Raw genomic sequence first — 20768 nt, forward strand, 5'->3', positions numbered from 1 at the left:
TGAGGAGCTGGGTCCCAGAGGGGAGTTCTGGCCAGGGACTGCTGGGGACAGCCTGGGGAGGTGGTGAGACTAGGAGGGAAGATTTGCTGCCGGCTCCAGGGAGCCCTCCCAGCAAACGTATTCTCTCTGACCCCTGGGCCCTGCCTCTTGTCCTCCAAGAAGCTTTCCTGCCCCCCATGCCCTGGCTCTCTCAAACTTGCCAACAGGCCTTCTGGAACTGCATTCGCCATGGTGGCAGAGTGCTGGGTGATTAGTTAGGTGACAAGTAAACATTTGCTAAATGGGATTCTTGGCTCCCTGGTAATGAACAGCCCCTAGCAGGAGAATAAAAAGGGGGAGATGCTGTGTGGAGGGTTCTAGGGATTGCTGATGGTCAGCCGAAGTGGGCACAGCTAGAGGTGGCCATGCCTGGAGGCAAGGGAGGGGCCAAGGGCTGAGCCCTGCGTGGATCGGAAAGGAGGGAGCACGGAAGACAAACCGGCTATGGGGTACTTTCCGGGCTTGGAAGCAGCAGGTGTCTGGGAATGGGACTGTGGCCCAGGCAGATTTCCAGGGAGCGCTCCGGCGTGCTGGCACAAGGGAAGGATCTGGCTGAGCAGAAGAGGCAAGTTAGGATGATGAAACCCACTGTTGAGGAACATTGGCAAGCACGCCACGAGTGGAGGACACGTGCTCGGAGAGATGCTGGGGGTGTGGGGTAGGGAAGAAGACCGCAGAGGGGGCCATACCTCCACTGCACAGTCAAGTCCAAGTCCCTGAGTAGGATTCCCCCCAACCTTCCTCTTGCCAGGCTCGCCTCCCACGCCTCTCCCCATAGGATTCCCAGTCTTCAACTCACAGCGCTTTGCTGGTACCCCAAACCAGCATGGTCCTGCTGTAACCCTCCAGCCTTCTGCCTCGAATACTCCCCACACTCTTCTTTGGCCACCTCCTCATCCTCTTAGAGCCATTGTGTGTCACCTCCTCTGGAAGTCCTCCTGGACCGTCCTCACCCCAGCTGACTTTCTCATGATGGGCGGGGTGGGCACTAACAGAGGCACCAATCTCATACCTGTTTCCACATCTAGGCCCTGAACTCCTTACAGGAGAGGCACATCTTCCCACTTCTATGTCCCCAGAGCCTGCGCCAATGGCGGGCACATATAGGCCTTTGATCAGCAAGTGTTGAAGGGTAAAGAGGCAACTGAGCTCTGGGGTCAAGGGAAGAGCTTCTGTGATGAGCCGCTGAGACCACCAGTGGCCACCCAGCCCCTCCCACAGGCCACCCCCCCACCCAGAGTGGACTGCTGGGTGGCAGGAGGGGAGAGAGGGAGAAGAGGAGACGGCTCTATCCCAGGGCTCAGGGAAAGAGCCGAGAGCAAAGACAGCAGAGGGGCTGGCCCCGTTAGGAACAAAGGAGGAGGACAGGATTCCCAGGGGCAAGGACCCACCCTGTCTCCAGGCCTGACCCACCCAGGAGGGACACGGCGTCTGGTGACCAGGGAGGTCTAGCCCCTGACTTGTCAACTTGCTCTGGTGCTTTGGGCAATGGTGTCATCGTTCCTGCGTAGCATGTGGACTGCCAAGTGACAAGTGATGTCATCCACAACAGAGCCGCTTTCATTCCCTCTACCTCTTAGAGGAGAAAGCTGCTAAAAATACACCTGGCGTCCTGGGCCCCTCTGCCTCGCTTCTAAAAACAGTCGGCAACCAGAGACTGTGCTGCACTTGACAGAAGCGGATCATTTATAAAACATTAGCATTTCTTGTACTGACATTTCACTTTCATATTACAGGACTTACTAAGTCTTCTAAAATAATTTAATAAAGCGCTTGGACTCTTGACTTTCCCACGGAGGGCTTTGCTGTCTAACGTTGGACATGAAATCAACAACAGGACAGCGTCCTCGGGTTCTAAGGGACAGCTGGGCCCTGGCACCGGCCTGGGAGAGCGCGCACTGTGCTCTGCGGGCCCTGCACTCCCCGCACTCCCGTTAGTGCGGGTTTCAAGCCTTGTACCGAGGCAGATTTGTTCAGCCGCGCCTGGAAACCCAGCCCTCCCCTCTCTATCTGGAGAACTGCCTCGTTTCTCTGAAGCAGGAGAAGCAGGTGCAGCCTCCAGACCCTCTCTGCTGCCGTCTGGGTGGGTCCCTGGCCTCCTGGAAACCCCTCTGGGCCCCAGGAACCAGCAGCTCCCTTCCAGCCACTCCTGAGCCCCCTAAGAATCCACAGTTCAGCTGCTGCGCATGAGGCTCTTGGGAACAGACCAGGAAGGATCCAGGACCAGCCTGCTCCAGGGAAAGCCGCAGAGATTGGGCCGACCCAGCACAGCCAGGCTGTGGGAAGTGAGTCATGTTCTGTGAGGCTGAGGGAAGAATCCTAGCACAGAGAACAAGTGTGCGTGTGTGTGTGTGTGTTCGCACGCGTGTGCACACATGCATCCCAGTGAGTCAGTGTGCCCCTGCCCCATATGGCTCCTCCCACCAACAAACGTGCTGTGCCCGGCCAGGCTCGCCCACCCCACAAAAGCCTGCGATCCGCCACCACTTCAGGAATGCAGGGTTAGGAAATGAGAAACAGGGTTCTTTTCCAAGAGAAATTTTTTTATTATTATTTTCCTCTCTTGATTGGATTCGGTGTTTCTTGCTCCTCACACACATCCTCTCTGGTGGGGAATTCAGGTTTGTGCAAAGCTCAGAGGAGATTGCGCCTGCCGGGACCCTGGCCGGCAGCATGGCCAACCTTGACTGGAGCCACTGTCCCCTCACTGGGCTTGCCTGTTCCATGCCCGGCACGTCTGCACTCCTGACCCCTGAGTCTGGACCCCTCCGCCACCTCTGCCGGTCCCTGGGCGTGTTCAGAAGGGCCAGGAGGGATGCGGCCTCTGTAATGCAGAAGTGCCTGAGATGGTTCTTGAAATGCCCTCTTTGTTCCCCTTCTGCTAAGGCCACCTGATGCTTTCCCTCCTGCCGCCTACACAGGACCCTTGCTGGGATGGCCATCAAAGAGCCTCAAGGAAAAATTCAGCAGCTGAGCCATGCTGGAGGCCTGGGCTCATGCCCGGAGTCTCCCTGGCCTGTCCAGACCGTCGCTGGCAAAAACGCTAGGCTGATGACACTGCCCAGCCTGTTGGGCTGACACTGTGGATGCTGCCTGCCCGTCGGCAAAAAAGACCCAGAGCCCCTTCCGTCCCCTTCTCCGTGAAGCCCGTCCCCAGGGCCTGGCTCCCTGATGTCCAATGAGCTGCTTCTCGCTTCTGGCCCTGACAACACCTAGTACAGTGGGGGTGATGGGGTGCTCTGGGGCGGCAGCCGGACTTGCGTTGCATATAAAAACAAGGTGATGCTCTAAACATTGAAGAAGATTGGTCCCCTGAAGTGATTCTTGCTGCCTCCCCTTCTTCTCTCTGGCCCTTCCCACTGACCCTTTGCCCTAGGCCCTGGCAAGCACAGGTTACAACGAGGACTGTTGTTGCCAGGTTGGGATTCTAGACAAAAACCCTGTAACTCTTTTCTTGCTAGAAATCACCAATACAATCCTTAGTTCATAGTTCTCCGTATAGTTTATAAACATGAGAAGACATACAGTTTGGGGGGGGCGGGGGGCGGGGCCCTGGGCAGTTGTGTGTATCTATATGTGGAGAGTGTGTATATATATAAGTGGACGTAGCTATAAAACTGCACCTCCTATGAGAATCTCACTGCACTTGATGCAGTGCTGAATTTCAGCCTCTGATGATCTTTCCTTTGGTAATTGGTTCTTGGAGCCCAGCGGCTGGGCCTGGGTCTGCCAGGGCTGCCTGAGACATCAGGAACGAGAGGCGTTACCCCCGAGGGAGGGGTTGAGGGTCGGAGTGAGGGCAGGTAGACTCCGTGGCCTCAGGCAAGAGCCAAAATACCACCTGCTTCTGTGCTCCCAGACAGCTGGGACACCCAGCCTCTTGGGTGAGCCTCGGCTCTTCTCCTCTGAGTCCTGCTTCCTCCAGGGATGGCGGGGGCCCTTCAGACCTCTCCAATGACCCCGATTCCACAGAGCCCAGCTCCTGTGGGGCACTGTCCCATTGTTGCTAATGAAGGATTCATTTTGCGGGCTTTAACCACCTTGCTGGATGGATGCTGTCCGTGGGCGCTCGGCAGGGCCTGGCTGGACAGCTGGGTGTGATGCGCTCGCTAATCCCTTCCCACTTTGGGGCTGTACACTTTGGGTTTATAATCCACCGGGCAGGGCCCAGACAGCAGCCGAAGACCTTACCAGCCTTTGCCTGAAACCCAGCAGATCCTCCACTTGTTAAAAAAAAGAAAAGAGATTCTGTTCCTTGGTGGACACGTGGCAGTGCTGGGTGCTGGCGCCCCAGGTCCTCAGCGGAGAGTGACCACCAGCCCCAGTATCCAGGCCAGGAGGGAGGCTCCCAGGGAACTGCCCGAGGAGGCCTGCTGCACCCCGCTGGGGGCACGGATGGGGGTCCTGCGGGCACACTTGCCCTTCCTCTTGGGCCGCCCAGTGGGCATGATGTCAAAGCTGAACTTGTGCTGGTAGTCAGGGGCGTAGTCCTGCAGCTCGTGGGCCTGCTTCCCGGTGCCCGCCTTGGACACCTGGTTGCGATTCCTGTGGCTGGTGCAGTTCTTGCCCGGCTTCCGGTGGCCTGGGCGGGAGCCGGGCAGGTGGCCATGCGGGTGGCCCCTGTCCCTGGCAGAGCCACGGGGCGGGTAGTGCTCCTTGCGGGCGGCCCTGTCGGTGGTGGTGAGCGTGTGCGACTTGATCTGGTGCGGGGAGGCTGGCCCCGTGCAGTTCCGGAAGTCCTCGGCCCTCAGCAGCTTCAGGTCCTGGCCTTGTCGCGCCTCGGGGGATGCGCAGGGGACGGCAGAGCTGGAGCCCCGGAATCTCCGCAGCCATTCCCACAGGGAGCGCGCCCGGCAGCCGCAGTCCCAAGCATTCCCGTTGAGGCGGAGGAACTCCAGGGCTCCCAGGGGTGCCAGGCAGTCGCCCTGCAGCTCGGAGAGACTGTTGTTGAAGAGAAAGAGGGTGGTCAGCCTGCGGAGGTCGTGGAAAGCCTTGTGGTGGACCCACTGCAGCTGGTTCTCGTGCAGCAGGAGCCGGTCCAAGTTCACCAGCCCCCGGAACGTGTCCTGGCCCAGGCTCCACAGCTTGTTGCCGTGCAGGAACAGGTGGCTGAGGTTGACCAGGTCCACAAAGATGTCGTCCTGCAGGTACTCGATGTGATTGTCCTGCAGGTAGAGGTACTGCAAGCTGTGCAGTCCACCGAAGACGCCTGCGGGCAGGGCGCTGAGCCCGCACTTATAGAGGTAGAGGGCGTGCAGCTTCACGAGGCCCTGGAAGGTCTCCGGCGCCAGCGTCCGCAGCTGCCGGTTGTCGCCAAGGTCCAGCTCCTCCAGGTGCACGAAGCCCTCGAAGGTGCCGGGGTCGATGAAGGTGATGTTGTTGGAGTAGATCCACAGGGTGACCATAGCGGGGCTGAAGTGGCCCTGCTGGAGGAGGGTGATGCGGTTGTTCTGCAGGAAGATGCGCTCGCTGTCCTCCGGGATGCCCTCGGGGACTGCGGCGAAGTTGTGCGCCTGGCAGCTGACCGTCATGGGTGCGGGGTAGCACACGCAGTCCCGCGGGCAGCCGCCGCCCAGGGGCAGCTCCCCGGCCAGCAGCAGCAGCAACAGTTCCACACAGCACCCTGGCGGGGGGGCGGGGGGGAGAGAGAGCACAGCCAGGTCAGGCTCGGCCAGGGGAGGCGGGGACGGACGGGCTGCGGGGCTGGGGGACGCGCCTCCCCCCTCGGCCGGGCTCTGTCCCGGGCTGTGCCCAACTCGGCCGTCTGGGATGGCAGCCCCCTGGGGGAGGCTCCTGCGGGGAGGAAGGCGGGGGTCGGGCCCAAGCGGGGCCCTCACCCGGCCTGAGACAACGCTCTGGCGCTCCGCCCCTTAGGCGGGGTCTCTCCGCAGTCCCCGCGGCGAGGAGAGCTCGGGGACGCGCGCCGGACCCTCAGTCCCGCCCCTAAGCCCTAGCCCCGCCCCCAGGCTCGGCCCGCCCTGCTGGGGTGGGCGTCGCAACCCACGGCCGCGGCGCCCAGCCTCTGGTTCCCGTCCCGGCTCTGTCCCTCCCTTAACAGCACATGAGCGGGTAGTGCTTCAGACTCCTGGTCTAACAAAGTAAATATATGGAGGCCTGAGGAGTCTTTTTATGTATTCTTTTTTTTTTTTTTAAGATTTTATTTATTTGACAGAGAGAGAGATAGCGAGAGCAGGAGCACAAGCGGGGGAGTGGGAGAGGGAGAAGCAGGCTTCCCGCCGAGCAGGGAGCCCGATGCGGGGCTCGATCCCAGGACCCTGGGATCATGACCTGAGCCGAAGGCAGACGCTTAACGACTGAGCCACCCAGGTGCCCCTTTTTATGTATTCTTAATGACAAAGCATGCATGCGAGACACCAAAGTTCAGCTCAAAAGATGTCTCATTATGTCTCATTTATAGGTGCCTTCTGTGTCCTCAAATATGTGACAGCTCTCTGGGCCTCAGTTTCTTCATTTCTAAATAGTAGTAGTTGTTCCTTGCGGAGCTGCGAAGATGTGCTAAGGGGACATATGTGTGAAGGACTGGGGGAGACACCAGGGCTGCCTGGCTTGGGCCACCCCCCATCGGGTCCATCTTCCGGCCCCTCCCCTCCCCGCACCTCACTCCCAGGCTGTGTGCTCCCAGGCTGTGGTTGCAAATCAGGCCTTTTGCCTCTCAACTGTCCGGAGCATTTCCTCTGTAGCTTCCCTCTAATTGGGCATTAATTAGGCATTCGTTAATGGATCCTTAAAATAATTTATTTTCGGATGTGTCCAGCCTGTGGTCACATAATAGCCCCGTGCTCATTATCGGAGCGTCCTCATTATAGACAATCATCATTACCTGCCTTTTTCCAGGGTCGCAGCTGCCCCAGGCTGCCCGGCAGGCGCGCCGGCGAGTGAGGACAGGCTCCAGGCCGGTAGACCCCCACCCTGCAGGGCCAGGCAGCCATCTCGTCCCTGCCCGGGCTTGGCCTCTTGCCTGCCCCTTCCAGCTTGGCCAGCTGGGCCTCTCGGGGGAGGCCGGGGCCTGGGGCAGCTCAGCTGATTCCTGCTGTCGGCTCTGCCCAAAGCAGGTGGAGAGAACCAAGACTCCCGGCCACTCTCAGACTGGCCTGCTCCCGGCCTCATCCGGGCCACTAGGCCAGGCTCCCAGGCCTGCTGCTGGCCTAGCCTCCTGGCCTGTCTCGGGCAGGCCTAGCCACCACTGCCACCCCCTCATTCCTGGCAGAAACGGCATCGTAAATAAGTGGCAGCTCCCAGCTGTTGGGAGTTACGGGCTTGCAGAGAGCGGCAGCTGCTTCCCGTCCCCCTGTAATCACCCGGCTTCCACCGAACGTTTCCAACATAAAAATCATCGCATATAACTTCATTTTTGCATAATTGGGTTCGGTTGCGATTTCAGAGCAATTATGACCTCGGTGGCGGCGGCGGCTGTGCAGCTGTGAGGACCCTTTCCGGGCCGGGCCACGCTCTAGGTGGTTCCTGCAGTGTCTTCAGTCATCGTGACCACTGGACAGCCTGCAGGCTAAGCCTCAGTTTCCCTCCCTGTAACACGGGTAGGACACGATCTCTTTGCCAGCGTGCCCCACGTGGAGGCTCGGGTCTGACCTCCAGGCCCCCATTGCCCACCTCAGTCTGGCAGGGGCTCCCAGCTGTGCAGGGGGAAGCAAGAGTGTGAGGGGCTGGGAGCCTGGACCCCAAGCCCCAGCTGACTCTCCGGGAGCCTGCCAGGTGCCTTGAGCCTCCGAAAGCCAGGGGTGGGAGGAGGGCCCAACCCACATTGGCTGCAGCTTCCACAGAGACTGACACCCCTTGCCCCTCTCTCGCTGGCACTCCTCACCCCTGCCCAGGCTGCCATCTCCCAGGAACCTTGCCCCAGGGAAGCGGCCCCCACCTTGCCATTGGGGGGGGCCCAGGGGACCCCTCCCAGCTCAAGGGCGTTCACAGTACTCACTGTGCTGAAGGGGACCAGGCCACAGTCACAAACAGGTGCTTGTGGGACACACAGTACCACACCAGACCCGGGGCGGGGGGCGATGCCGCAAAGAAAAAGGCTTTTCCTGCCCTTATGTCTGGCAGCAGAGAGACACCAACCATGGGGGCAGGGGTAAGCTGTGGCAGGCTCAGCACTAATACCACTCGACATTTGTGCAGCTTATGAAGTTTACAAAGTGCTTCTGCTTGCTCTCCTCTGATCCTCAGCATTACTGTGTGGTGGGGGTGTTCTCCTGCCCCCCTGACCTGGATGGGGGCAGACAACCCTTCCTCCTGCTGTTGTGGCCTATGTCTCCATGAGGCCCTGGGGTTGGGCTTCTCGGAAGTGTTCCCAGGGAAGCTGGGGGCCCCAAGGAGAGCCATAACCTCCCTTAGACAGGTGCGCCAGGGAATGTCGGAGCACAGGGAAACCAGGCAGAGACCCCAGCTTGGATGAAAAAAACAAATGCCCAAAAATCTAGGCATGGGCTGAGCAGCCAGCTTGTGAACACACTTTGGCGGGTGTGTGGGGTAAAGGCAGGACCCAGGAAGGAACCCCCCCAATGTCCTTCCTACGAGAGGGACCCCGAAGGAGGCAGGGATCCCAGCCAACCGCTAGGAGCTGCTCTCCATCCTTCAGTGCTGCCCAGATGCCAGGGATCCAGGCCAGGGAAGCTGCCCTTGCACTACCTCTGCCTCCTTCCACGGGGCACTGGAGTCGGTCTCCGCTGAATCTGCTTCTCCACCCTAGAAGCTGGTCCCATCTCCAAGGCCCTGGACCAGCCCTCCCAGCCATACTCCCCCGCCCTTGGCACCCGTGCTCAAGCCAATGGGTGTGCTGATCCTGGATCGTCACCCTGTGGGTTTCTTCCCAGGGAGGCTGGCGCTTGGTCGCTGCACCTCTTCCTCCTGTGCCCCCTCCGTGTGCCAGTGGGGGCCCCAACCCCACTGATGGCCTGATGAATGTACCAGCAATGAGGCGGGGTGCCTTTGCCGCGCACCTTAAGATGGCAAATTAGCAGCCGGGCTCCGTGGAGGAGCCTTGCACCCCCTCCCATCCGCCTCCTCAGCCCTCTCCTGCGTGGGGCGGGGGTTGCTCTGCCTGAGGCGGCTGAAGAAAGTAAGGCTGGGCCTCATCCCCCTTTCCTCACGCTCTCCTCCTCCTCTCCTCCAGGGGCATGCACCTGACTGCTCGGCTGCTCCCAAGCCTCCTGGCCTCCCACACATCTGAGCTCACCTGAGGCTCTGCAGCCTCATTCCTTCCTTCCTCCATTCAATACTTGCCCTGAGTCTTGGAGTGTCCAATGTGCTAGGGCAGGGAGGAGTCCGGGGATGAACTTCGCAAGCCCTCATGGGTTCATTAGCAGATAGGGGGCCCCCAATCCTAGGCAGTCTGGCCAGGTGCCGGGGCCCAGAGTAGGCACCTAAGGGTGTGTGTGTAAGGGGAAGCGCAGGGAAGGTCCCTGCCGCCCCATGCCGCCTCCTCCAGGAAGCCTTCTGCTCCCCTGCTAGCATAGAGAATACACAGTAGAGACTGTGTTGTTTCCATGTCCTCCTTCCCGCAAATCCCAAAACCCTGCACCTGCTGGGCAGGAACCTGTGGGGGAGGGGGCGAGTAGACCTCACCCAGTCTACTCAGCAACCCCAGATGTGCTTATGAATGGGCCTGTGGGGCTGGACCTGGCGGGATGGGTGGGAAGGGCATAACAGGCAGAAGGCACAGGATATGCAAAGGCACTGAGGTGGGGAAACAGGCCGTGTGCCCCCATCTTACCCCAGACCTCCTCTTCTCTCAGCCTCTAAGTAGCCAGAGCTCCCAAAGAAGCTGTAACACCAGCTCTGCGAGGCTGGGGACACCCAGGCCTGGGGAGGCCAGAGAGGTCCCCAGGGGAACCAGCACTGGCAGGACCTCTGCTCCAGTCCCAGGCCAGATGGCCAGAGTGGCAGGGGTCCTGCAGCTTGCCCACCCTGGGAGCAGGACGGAGCTAACCAAGGAGGACCCAGTCCTAATCACGGACCAGGTTCTTTAACGGAACCCTCACACCACCACACCATCCAAGAGGAAATGAGGCACAGTGGGGGGGGGGGTGGGAGGAGGGGAGAGAGGCTGGCTGAGGCCACACAGCTGGTGAAGAGGGTGGTGGAACAGGCCTCACCCCTGACTTCAAATCCAGGAGCTCCAAGTTGCCAGGGGCAGGCAGGCCAGCCTCATCGGCTCATCATCAGACGGACGGCCACTCAGCCCTCCCCGGCCCTGCGGTCTCAGCCCTCCTCCTGACCACCTCTCCCTACACCTGTGCAGGGACAGCCCCATGGCTTGGAATCCCCTGAAGGCCCCCAGGCAAGTCCGTGGGGGCTCTCTGAGCCTCAGAGACTTGTCAGTCATGTGGCCAATCCTTCTGGCTCTGCAGGCCCCCTCCCTCCACACAGGCCCAGCCCCCCCACCCCCGCCCCAGCCTTGCCAGATGCTTTTCTCTGAGCCAATCGATGCTAACCAAATGGCTCGGCCGGCCGGTCAGAGAACAGCCTTGGGCCAGGCTGGCTGAGCTCACAGAGCTCCTGGCGCCCCAGGCCACTTGGCAGGGTCCCTCCAGGCCACACCCAAGCACACACCACTTTCTGAAGTGTCCCCCCACCCCAGCCTGGCCCAGCCCTGGAGACAAGGAAGCCAGCCCAGAGAGGCTGGGCTTCCCTCCTCGGCCCCCGCTGCAGATGCCTGTGATCCACTCGCCGCTCTAGATCTCCATCCTTCAAATGCAGCCTGTCCGAAGGTGAGCTGCAGCTCCTCCACCCCCCCCCCCGCCCCCCGGCCTCCTCTGCAAGCATCTTCGCATCTTCTCCGCTTCAGGTGAAGGCAGCGTCTTCATTCTGGCGGCTCAGGCAAGAACCTCAGAGTCATGCCAACTCCTCTCTCTCACCTCATACCCAGTCTGCCAGGAGTCCTGTGTGCTCACCTTCACAATGTACCCAGAATCCACCCATGTCTCCCGGCCACCAGCCCAGCCAGGGCCCCCATCATCTCTCACCTGGCCTATTGCCACAGTCTCCCGAGGGGTCCCCGGGCTCCCACCCTTGCCCCTACATGTCGGCTAACACAGCAGCACAAGTCTGAGTCAGAGCACGTGACCCCTCTGCTCAAACCCTCCTTGGCCCCATCGTGCTCAGTAAGACCCTCCAGTCTTTTTTTTTTTTTTTAAAGATTTTATTTATTTATTTGACAGAGAGAGACACAGCGAGAGAGGGAACACAAGCAGGGAGAGTGGGAGAGGGAGAAGCAGGCTTCCCGCTGAGGAGAGAGCCCTATGCGGGGCTCGATCCCAGGACCCTGGGATCATGACCTGAGCCGAAGGCAGATGCTTAACGACTGAGCCACCCAGGCGCCCCAAGACCCTCCAGTCTTTACTGGGGCCCTGGCCACAGCCTCTCCTCCCTACCCCAGCCTCTTCTTGCTCTTTTTCACATGCTGGGCGTGTCCTGCCACCAGCCTTTGGCTGCTCCCTCCTCCTGGAGCACTGCCCAGGATACCTGCAAGGCCCTTGCCCTCACCCCAGAGTTCGGGTCTCTCCCAGGGTCACCTTCTCAGCCAATCCTTCCCGAGCAGCCTATTTAAAATAGGGAAGAAGCCCATCCCTGTTTTACTTTTCCGCTTAATGGTCATCCTCTTCTAATAAATTATTTCATTTATTTATTTATCTTGTTCCTTTTCTGTCCCCTCCCACTGAGTGTCAACTCCATGAGGACAGTGCTTTTGTCTGGTGCATTCCCCGCTGAGCCCCTGGGGCCTAGAACGGTGCCTGGAACATAGTAGGTGCTCAATAAACATAGCAGTTCTTGTTAGTACCAAGGCCTCCGGTAAGAGCATCCTTGGCCACGGCTCTCTCTCGAGGGCCCCTGGGCCATCATAGGGGGACAGATGGTGGGGAGGGCTCTGCAAGGGAAGTTACACACTAGGCCTGTCCAAGGGGCAGGCGACCAACACAGCTTTGCCTGGGACTCAGGGCTTTCCCAGGACTTGGGACTTTCGGGGCTAAAACTGGTAAGTCCCAAACAAACCAGGACAAGTCAGTCACCCTATCTGAGGCCAAGACTGTGCCATCCTTCCAAAAACCAAACTCTCTGGGCCCAGGAAAGGGATGGGACACACAGGCAGGCACGAAGCATGAGTGTTCTCTAGACACCCACGCCTTAGGTCTACTGTCTGCAGCCCGGGAGGCAGGCCCGGCCTACACGGAGCCTGTGCACGCGTGTGCGCGCACGGATCTGAGGACATCTCTGTGCACGTGTGTGCTACTGTGTGTTTAGCCGTGTGTGTATACATGGCCACGTATGCATGTGTATGCAGTATCTGAGTACATGCACATGTGTGTGCAAGCTCATGTTTGTCTCTGGAGGCCACCAAGGGGGCTGGCAGCCTGGGCCCTTTCCTCCTGCAGCATCCCTGAACTCCAGCCCAGAGAGGGGGCCTGGGTCTGTGACATCCCCGTCTTATCTCGGCACTCACTCTGGCTTTGCCTTTAGCTCCCACTCTCCTCCCGACACGCTCAATTACGTACCTACTCCAGGGTCACTCTCAGCTGGGAAGCAAGTGGCCCCTTACCGGAACAGTCCTTGGCTTTTACCTGCCGTGGCGAGCCCCCTGCACAGGCCTGGCCGGGATGCCGTGCTAACTGGGCTGCCGAGTTCTCAGGGGGCCTCACTGGAGCAACCTCAGGCTCCCCAGCTTTGCCTAGCCGCATCTGCCACCTCCTCTCTGCGGGGCGCCCTCTGGGGGGTGGGATGCCGGAGGCTGGCGCGAGCAGCTCTATACCCGGGTACTGCCTGGCTTTGGGAGCAGCCCCACTGGGAGCACATTTCAGCTGGGCAACCTGGGCAGGTCACTAAACCTCCAAGGCCTCAGTTTTTTAGTCCAGGAACTGGAGGCCGAGCAACTGCCTTACTGGGTGTTGGAAGCCCTTGGTGAGGCTGTGCCCTTGAACCGTAGCCCAGGGCGCGCTGAAGAAGAGCCTTCGCCAAGGGTGATGATTGTGTTACTGGTACTGTTATCAAAGGAGCTGCTGCTCACCCCCTCAGTGCTCTCCGCAACCCCGGTGCACCCTGGCTTTCACCCCACCCTACCCTGGTGCTCCCAGACCCCAGAGGCCTGGCAGAGGGACCTGACAGATCAGACACTGAGTCAGGGCTCAGACCCAGGTTCAAGTTCCTTCCCTGCCAGGCCTTGGCTGCCCCCAGGGCACCGCAGGTGGGGATGGGGTCTTGACCTCTCTACTTTGCCCTTCCTCCCAGTCCATCCATCTCCATCTGGAGTTGCCAGCTCTCTGCAGAATGCCCCAGGTATTTGGGCTCTACCTTCACCTCGGGAGGCCCCTCTGGGGCTCATAAAACGTGTTCCATGTTACTCAAATTTGCTCCTCGGTTTGGGGGCCCCAGAATCTGGGCTGTGGCAGCCCAAGGCTGAGGGCTGTGGGCTTCTGAGAGCCAGTCTTTCCCAGGAGGTTTTGAGAAGGCTCTGCATCCTGCCTCCTCCCTCCAAACCCTGGAGCCTACTGTCCCTCCCCCAGAACCACAGCAAACTGTGGACCCACCTGCACCCAGACAGGCTCACTGAAACTGGAGTGGTATCTTAGGTGTGTTTGGTGGGGCAGGTGAACCTCTGTGGCCATGGGACAGTCCCCAGGGGCAAGTGTCTACTGCCTGCCTGGGGGTCGCTGAGGGGTTGTGAGGGAGAGAGAGTAGGGGTGGGGATCTACCAAATCCCGAAGGCCCTGGCATTGGCTGACAGAAAACAGGAGATAGGACCCAGCCTGTGAGAAGCAGGTGCAGAACTCTCTTCCAGGAGCCCTTGTTCCTAGTTCCTGGAACAGCACCCTTTCCTTGCTGTCTGCAAAAGGCGTTCAGAACTCACACCTGGGGTATCGGTCACCTGGTCACCCCATTCTGAACCTGTCCCCTGACTCCTTCATTCATGCAAGTTCGCTCTGTGCTTGGTGCTGCCACAGTAGGACCCAGCTCCTTCTCTCACGGGCCTACGCGTTCCGGCAGGGAGATGATTAAGCCAGAGGACCAGACAAGACCAAACTGACAAACGGCGGTAGACACTGGGGACACAACAAGGGGGTTAAGACTGAGACAAATGGGGGCGCCTGGGTTGTTTAGTCCGTTGAGCCTCTGCCTTCAGCTCAGGTTATGATGCCAGGGTCCTGGGATCAGGCCCCACATCGGGCGCCCTGCTCACGGGAAGCCTGCTTCCTCTCCTCCCCACTAGAGCTCTCTCTCTCTATCTCTGTCTCTCAAATAAATAAATAAAATTAAAAAAAAAAAAAAAAAAAAGACTGAGAGGGCACCTGGGTGGCTCAGTGGGTTAAGCGACTGCCTTTGGCTCAGGTCATGATCCTGGGGTCCTGGGATCGAGCCCCACATTGGGCTCCTTGCTCAGCAGGGAGCCTGTTTCTCCCTCTCCCTCTGCCTGCCACTCCCCCTGCTTGTACTCTTTCTCCCTGTCAAATAAATAAATAAAATCTTAAAAAAAAAAAAAAAGGGGCGCCTGGGTGGCTCAGTCGGTTAAGCGTCTGCCTTCGGCTCAGGTCATGATCCCAGGGTCCTGGGATCGAGCCCCGCATCGGGCTCCCTGCTCGGCGGGGAGCCTGCTTCTCCCTCTCTCTCTGCTGCTCCCCCTGCTTGTGCTCTATCCCTCTCTCTCTCTCAAATAAATAATAAAATCTTAAAAAAAATTTAAAAAAAAAAAAAAAAAAAAAAGACTGAGACAAATGGGGGGACTGACATTAGTTTGTGTGCTCATGAAGGGCCTCCCTGAGCAGTGACACCTGAGTTGAAACCTAAAGGAAAGGAAGGAGCCAAAGAACAGAGGGAACAGCAGGTGCAAAGGCCCTGGGACAGGACCAAACTTAGTATGGATGAGGGAAGAAGGGCAGGGCAGGAGATGCAGTCAGAAAGGCAGGAGGCAGGCTTTGTAGTGACTTGAAAGCCTCAGTGGAAGAGTTTGGACCTAATTCTGGGTATGGTGGGCAGCCACGGAAGAGCCGTAAGTGGGAGCAGCATGACGGGATTTGAGGGACTGCTGCTGGAGCACGGATGGCGGGGCAGAAGGGGGCGCAGGGCCATGGAGTCAGAGAGCAGTGGACAGAATGAGACATGTTTAGGATGTAGAATTGGCAGGACCTAGAAGTGGACCAGTGTAAGGGATAGGGGTTGGGAGGGACATGGGGTGGCTCCAGAGGATGAGGCTACAGTGAGACTGGAGGAGCCTGGGAAAGCAGGCTCAGGGGCCAACAAGAGCTCAATTTAGGACACACGAAGTCTGTGGAGCCTTACAGGGCTGTTTAACTGGTGGCAGGTGGATGGACCAAACTGGAGGTGAGAGGCACACTTGGGAGTCACGGGCGCAGAGATGGTATTTAAATCTGTGGGAAAGGATGAGGTCACCTGTCAAGAGAGGGGAACCAGGATCGAGGCCTCCAGCAACACAATTCTGGAACGTAAAGGAGGAGGAACGGCCACGATGTCAAAGGAAAGCCCTGGTGCCCAGTGTGAGGGAAGCCAAGAGTGTTTCAAGAAGGAAGGTGGACTTGGCCATGATGAGGGCTGGGAGAGTTCCGTTCCGTGAGGATGAAGTGCAGTTGTTTGGCAACATGGAGGTAACTGGTGACACCAGAAAGTTCATTTCTGGGAGAAAGAGGGGGGCAGAATGCATTCTAGAGGGGGAGGAAGAGTGAATGGGGAGACAGCACTGGGTCAGCCAGGACAGGTTAGGGCATGCGAATGTAACCAGCGGCCCCAGGGTCTCGGTGGCTCACGGCAGAGGCTGGTTTCTTGCTCAGGGATCTGGGTGGAGAACACATCCTCCACCCAGAGCCCTGGCTGTCTCACGACAGAGGGGACAGAGGCCGTGGTCACCACGGGATTTTGTTTCAAGCAGCACTCCTGCTCGTGTATCATGGGTCAGAGTCAGTCACGTGGCCCAGCCCGTCCTCACCCAGCCAGGGAAGAATCCTGGGGTGCTGGTGTCAGGGAGCAGTGTCTGTGAGCACCCAGAGGTCACTCACTCAGAAACTTTGCTGTGAAGGGGGCAGAGACACAGGGCAGCGCCCGGAGAGGCGTGGAGTCCTGGGAGGTCGTCTGCTTTTTAAAGCTGGAAGAATCTAGAGCTTGTTTGCACGCTTGTGGGTGTGATTTGGGAGGAGGGAGAGGGAAAGAAGCCGAAGCAGCAGGAGTGGGAGGGCCAAAGGACCGGAGGCCCAGAGTGCTGAAGGAACACCCTCCCGCGGCAAGGGGAAGGACGCAGGTCTGTGCGAATGACAAGATGACGGAGGTGCCCCCCACCCCAGCCTTCTTGTCTCCCTGAAGTAAAAGGGGGTCATTAGCTGGGAACAAAGGTAGGGAGGAGGGTGGGAGTTTGAGGAGAAAGAAGACAGAATGAAGCAGGCCTTCCATTTGGTGGGAAATCAAACTACCCCAGTCGCATGAGACATTTGCACGTTTGCAAACACAGGTTTCCAGCGCCCACTGCCCGCCGGGCCCCTGCCCAAGTCCTCCTCACTGCCCGCTGGACTGCTGGGGCTCTCGGGCCCCTCTGATGACGTCTGCTGCGTCACTCCCCAGCTCACAGAGCTGCATTCGCTCAGCAAACATTCGCCCCTCCCCTTCCTCTGGGCCAGACACTGTGCCAGGAGGGCTCTGGGGACAAAAGACCCAGTTTCTCTGGGGACAAAAGAAGCCAGTTCCTGGCTTCCACGAGCTCACAGTCTTCCCCAGATGCCTCCAGGAGAGTGTGTTGTGGACATGCGTCACTCCTCTTGGCCACCCAGCTGCTAAACCCCCTTCCTGTATTTGCGAGATCTCCCAATTTAGGTACATGAGTCCTTCCCTCCCTGTGGAAGCTGAAAAGGTCAAGCCCTCACTTTCTCATCCTTCCTGGAAGACTGGGCAAGGCCTGTAACCCAGACTTTGAACTAGGACTTAATGGTGCGATTAAGCTGGGAGCAATGCTTACAAGGATGGTGGCAGAGCCAGTGTGGGCGGTGACTGTGACGGGAACATTAGACGGACGAGCTGGAAGTGTCTTTGTCTTTGTTTGGGGCATCGCTCCTGTCTGTGGAGCTCCCAACCCTTTGGGAGATTCTGTGAGTTACCTGTAAATAGATCTGCTTTTTATTTAAATTAGTCAAGGCTGGTGTGTCTGTTGCTTGCAAGTAAGAATCCTCACTGATGTGAGGTCCCTCCAGCTGAGCACGGCTTGAGCTGCATCACCCTGGTGGGGCCATCCTGAGGACACTGCCTAATGGTTCTTTCCACCAAGACCCCCAGAGCCACCCTGGTTCTTGCCCTGCCCAGACCTGGGGTTGTTCAGCTTCTTCTTTGGGTCCCATTTGCTTTCTGCAGCGGCCCACCTAACACCCCGCTTCTTGGCTATCAAGATCCAGATTTCATTCAGCTACCAGGTAGCCGTACGCCCTAGAGGAGCTAGACTCCTTCCCCAGAAGTGGGAGGGAGCCAGTCTCTATTAATCTACTCCATTGTCAGTGATTGGTTTAGATAGGAGCATGTGACTCCATTCTGACCAATGAGACACAAAGAAAGTCAACTGAAGGACTTGGGGGCGGGGCAATGCTCTTCCTTCTTTTGAAAAGGGACACAAGGAAGGGATGTTCTCTCTTCCTGCCTCTGAGTGAGGTTGGGTGAGAATGAAATGCTTGGTGCCCACGCACCATCTTTCGGCCATGAGGGAACCTAAAGGCCTAAAGGCCAAAGCCAGTTTGCCAAAGACTGCAGAGTGAAAAGATGGCGAGAACCTGGATCATAATGACCTTATTAAGCCAAGGAGTCAACCAATCCTGGGATCTCCAAACTTCTTATAGGACACAATAATTCTCGTTATAGCCATTGTGATTTGGGTGTTTTTTTTTTTTAAGTTTCATTTTTTTAAAAAGATTTTATTTATAAGAGAGAGTGAGCACAAGCAGAGGAGCGGCAGGCAGAGGGAGAAGCAGACTCCCCGCTGAGCAAGGAGCAAGGAGCCCCGTATAAGACTCGATCCCAGGACCCTGGGATCATGACCTGAGCTGAAGGTGGATGCTTAACCAACTGAACCACCCAGACATTCCTGATTTGGGTTTTTAATTACAGCCCCAAACACACCTTCCAGTGAGTTCCTCTTTTGCTTAGTCAGTCAGCCTAGATTTCTCTTGCTTACAATCAAAGAAGTCTAACTTACCTACTTGCATGGCTTGGCTCAGACAGGACCTGTCCCAGGAAGCCTCCCCAGACTGTTCCCTCTGGGTTAGACCCCCCACCCTCCTCAGTGCTGCCTCCTCTCCAAGCACTCATGACTCTCTTAAAGTCACCTGCCTCCAACACCAGGGGTGTGGAACTGCTGGGGTGCCCAGTTGGTGCACAAAGCTCATCCATACATGTCTGGAAAGTGCAGGAATGAATGGATGATTTAGCTGATGTAATTCGAGCCCAAAGCAAAGAAACCAGGTGCTTTCCTTAGCTGAGGCAGCCTTATTGTGGGTAGATGTAGATATACAATAAGTTTTAGCAGCCAGAGGCCACCAGGTATCTCATGCCTAAGAGGATAAATGAGTTTATGAGGCATTTCAGGCCTTGCCTCAAAGGACTTTCTCTTCTGACCCATCGGCAGAGTCCTGACTGGCCACTTAAGACCCCTGCAGGGAATGCTTCAAATGTATTTGTGGTGTTCTGTGTCTTAATCTGAGCAATGGACTCGGGGAATGTTAGTTTTATTATTCTCTATACCTTAAACATACTGTATTTTGATTTATGCATTTAATATTTAATAAAGGAAATAAATCATGGAGGAAAAAAAAAGACATCTTGCAGAGTCTAGGAATCTCAGGCCCCAGGCCTTGACTTGCCTCCTCCTCCCTGCTGTCTTGAGCCCTGCGCTTTCTCCGGGGCCCGACCTCCAGACAGCCAGCCAGCCAGCCACACGTTCCAGCCTCTGACCACAGGCCTGGGAGCTCTGATCCAGGCAGAAGTGGCATGGGCTTTCTCCGTGTGGGCCCCAAACCCTACGCTCCCCCGGAAGGTTTTTCTTTAAAGCCACTCTTCATTTATTTTAATTCTAAAATAATACTTGCCAATTGTGGAAAACATGGAAAGTAGAGAAGTGAAAAGGAAGAAAAGTCATCACAATCCCGTTACCCTCGACAACAATCGGCAGTGCCTTGCTGTGCTTTCTCTCTGTACTTCCTTCATTTATGTAGGGACATATAAATTTAAATAAAATTTTATTTAAAGCAATAAAATTGGGATCATGCTGTATATGAGCTCCGTATCCCGTGTCTTCTGCTTAACTTAGACCATTCATCCATTCAGCAGCTCTCCAGGTGCCTTCATATGTGAGGCCCTACAGTGAGACGGCTCGGCGGGCAGAGTGACCCCACCCCCAGGAGAGTACAGTCTGAAACAGACACTCATCAGGTGGTCCCATCCATATATAATCACACCCTGAAAAGAGGAGCCCATAGAGAGAGATCCAAGGAGCTATGAGGAATGTGGGGGCTCCCCTTGGCAGTGGGAGTGGGAAGGCTGGGAGAGTTTGAAGATTGAGAAGCACTCCATTGGGAAGGTGGGGAGGTGGGGTTCCAGGCAGAGGGAACAGCCTATGTGGAGGACCTGGGCCAGAGGAAACACACAGTTAAGTAACAGAAGAACGGTGTGGTAACGGTGTGGAGACTGCAGAGTATCTTTCTGTATGGACAGCCATAATTTGTTTATCTGTGGAATATTTCGATTGTTTCTCATTTTTCACTGTTATAGATTACCATGACAAAATTGGTAATATTAGTTGCCTCCTGGGAGGACTACTAGAAGCTCAGGGACTAGGGAGAGGGGAACGTCACTGCATACCTGACCTCATACATTTGGTTTATTGCCATGTGAATGTTCTTATTGATTCCTTTTTTTTTTTTTAAAGATTTTATTTATTTGACAGAGAGAGAGACAGCGAGAGAGGGAACACAAGCAGGTGGAGTGGGAGAGGGAGAAGCAGGCCTCCTGCTGAGCAGGGAGCCCGACGCAGGGCTCGATCCCAGGACCCTGGGATCATGACCTGAGCCGAAGGCAGATGCTTAACGACTGAGCCACCCAGGCGCCCCTCTTATTGATTCTTTCAAGAGTCAGCGGGGCGTCTGGGTGGCTCAGTTGGTTAAGCATCTGTCTTGGACTCAGGTCATGATCTCAGGGTCCTGGGATCGAGTCCCACGTGGGGCTCCCTGCTCAGCAGGGAGCCTACTTCTCCCTCTCATCCCCGCTCATGCTCTCTGTAGCTATCTCTGTCTCTCTCTCTCAAATAAATAAATAAAATCTTCAAAAAAAAAAAAAAGAGTCAGCTAAACTACACAATGTTGGAATGAACATCTTTGTGCATAAAGCTTTGTCCGAATTTCTCAGCCTTTCCCTAAATCAGATTCGTTGAGTCAAAGTCCCCTTGATGCAAGATGACAAATCACCTTCCAGAAAGTTTAGCTCACAGAGCCTTAAGTTCTATACCCAGAAGATCACCAGTCATAGGGACTTTCAGAGACCCCACTCTTCCCCGTTTGCCTTCCCAACTAGACTGAGCTACTCAAAAGAGACAAGAGCTGTGTGCCTCATATGGAGAGATCTCTGGGGCGGGGAAGCAAAGGTGATGAATGTGTGTTGAGTCCCTCCCGTGTGTCAGAACCATTCATAGCCGGGGGTATCACATACACTCATTGAATGTTCCAAAAAAA

General features: G+C 57.0%; 1 protein-coding gene across 1 annotated transcript in view; it reads right to left on the reverse strand.

Moving 5' to 3' along the window:
• Positions 1-2575: 2575 nt before the first annotated feature.
• Positions 2576-20768, reverse strand: part of RTN4RL1 (reticulon 4 receptor like 1) — a 69152-nt gene continuing 50959 nt past the window's right edge. Inside the window, exon 2 of the mRNA XM_032428650.1 lies at positions 2576-5662. Coding sequence (XP_032284541.1) covers positions 4338-5662 — 1325 coding nt within the window. The 3' untranslated portion in view covers positions 2576-4337. The remainder of the gene's footprint in view (positions 5663-20768) is intronic.

The sequence above is a fragment of the Phoca vitulina genome, unplaced genomic scaffold (genome assembly GCF_004348235.1).
Source record: "Phoca vitulina isolate PV1807 unplaced genomic scaffold, GSC_HSeal_1.0 scaffold40, whole genome shotgun sequence".
Classification (NCBI taxonomy): domain Eukaryota; kingdom Metazoa; phylum Chordata; class Mammalia; order Carnivora; family Phocidae; genus Phoca; species Phoca vitulina.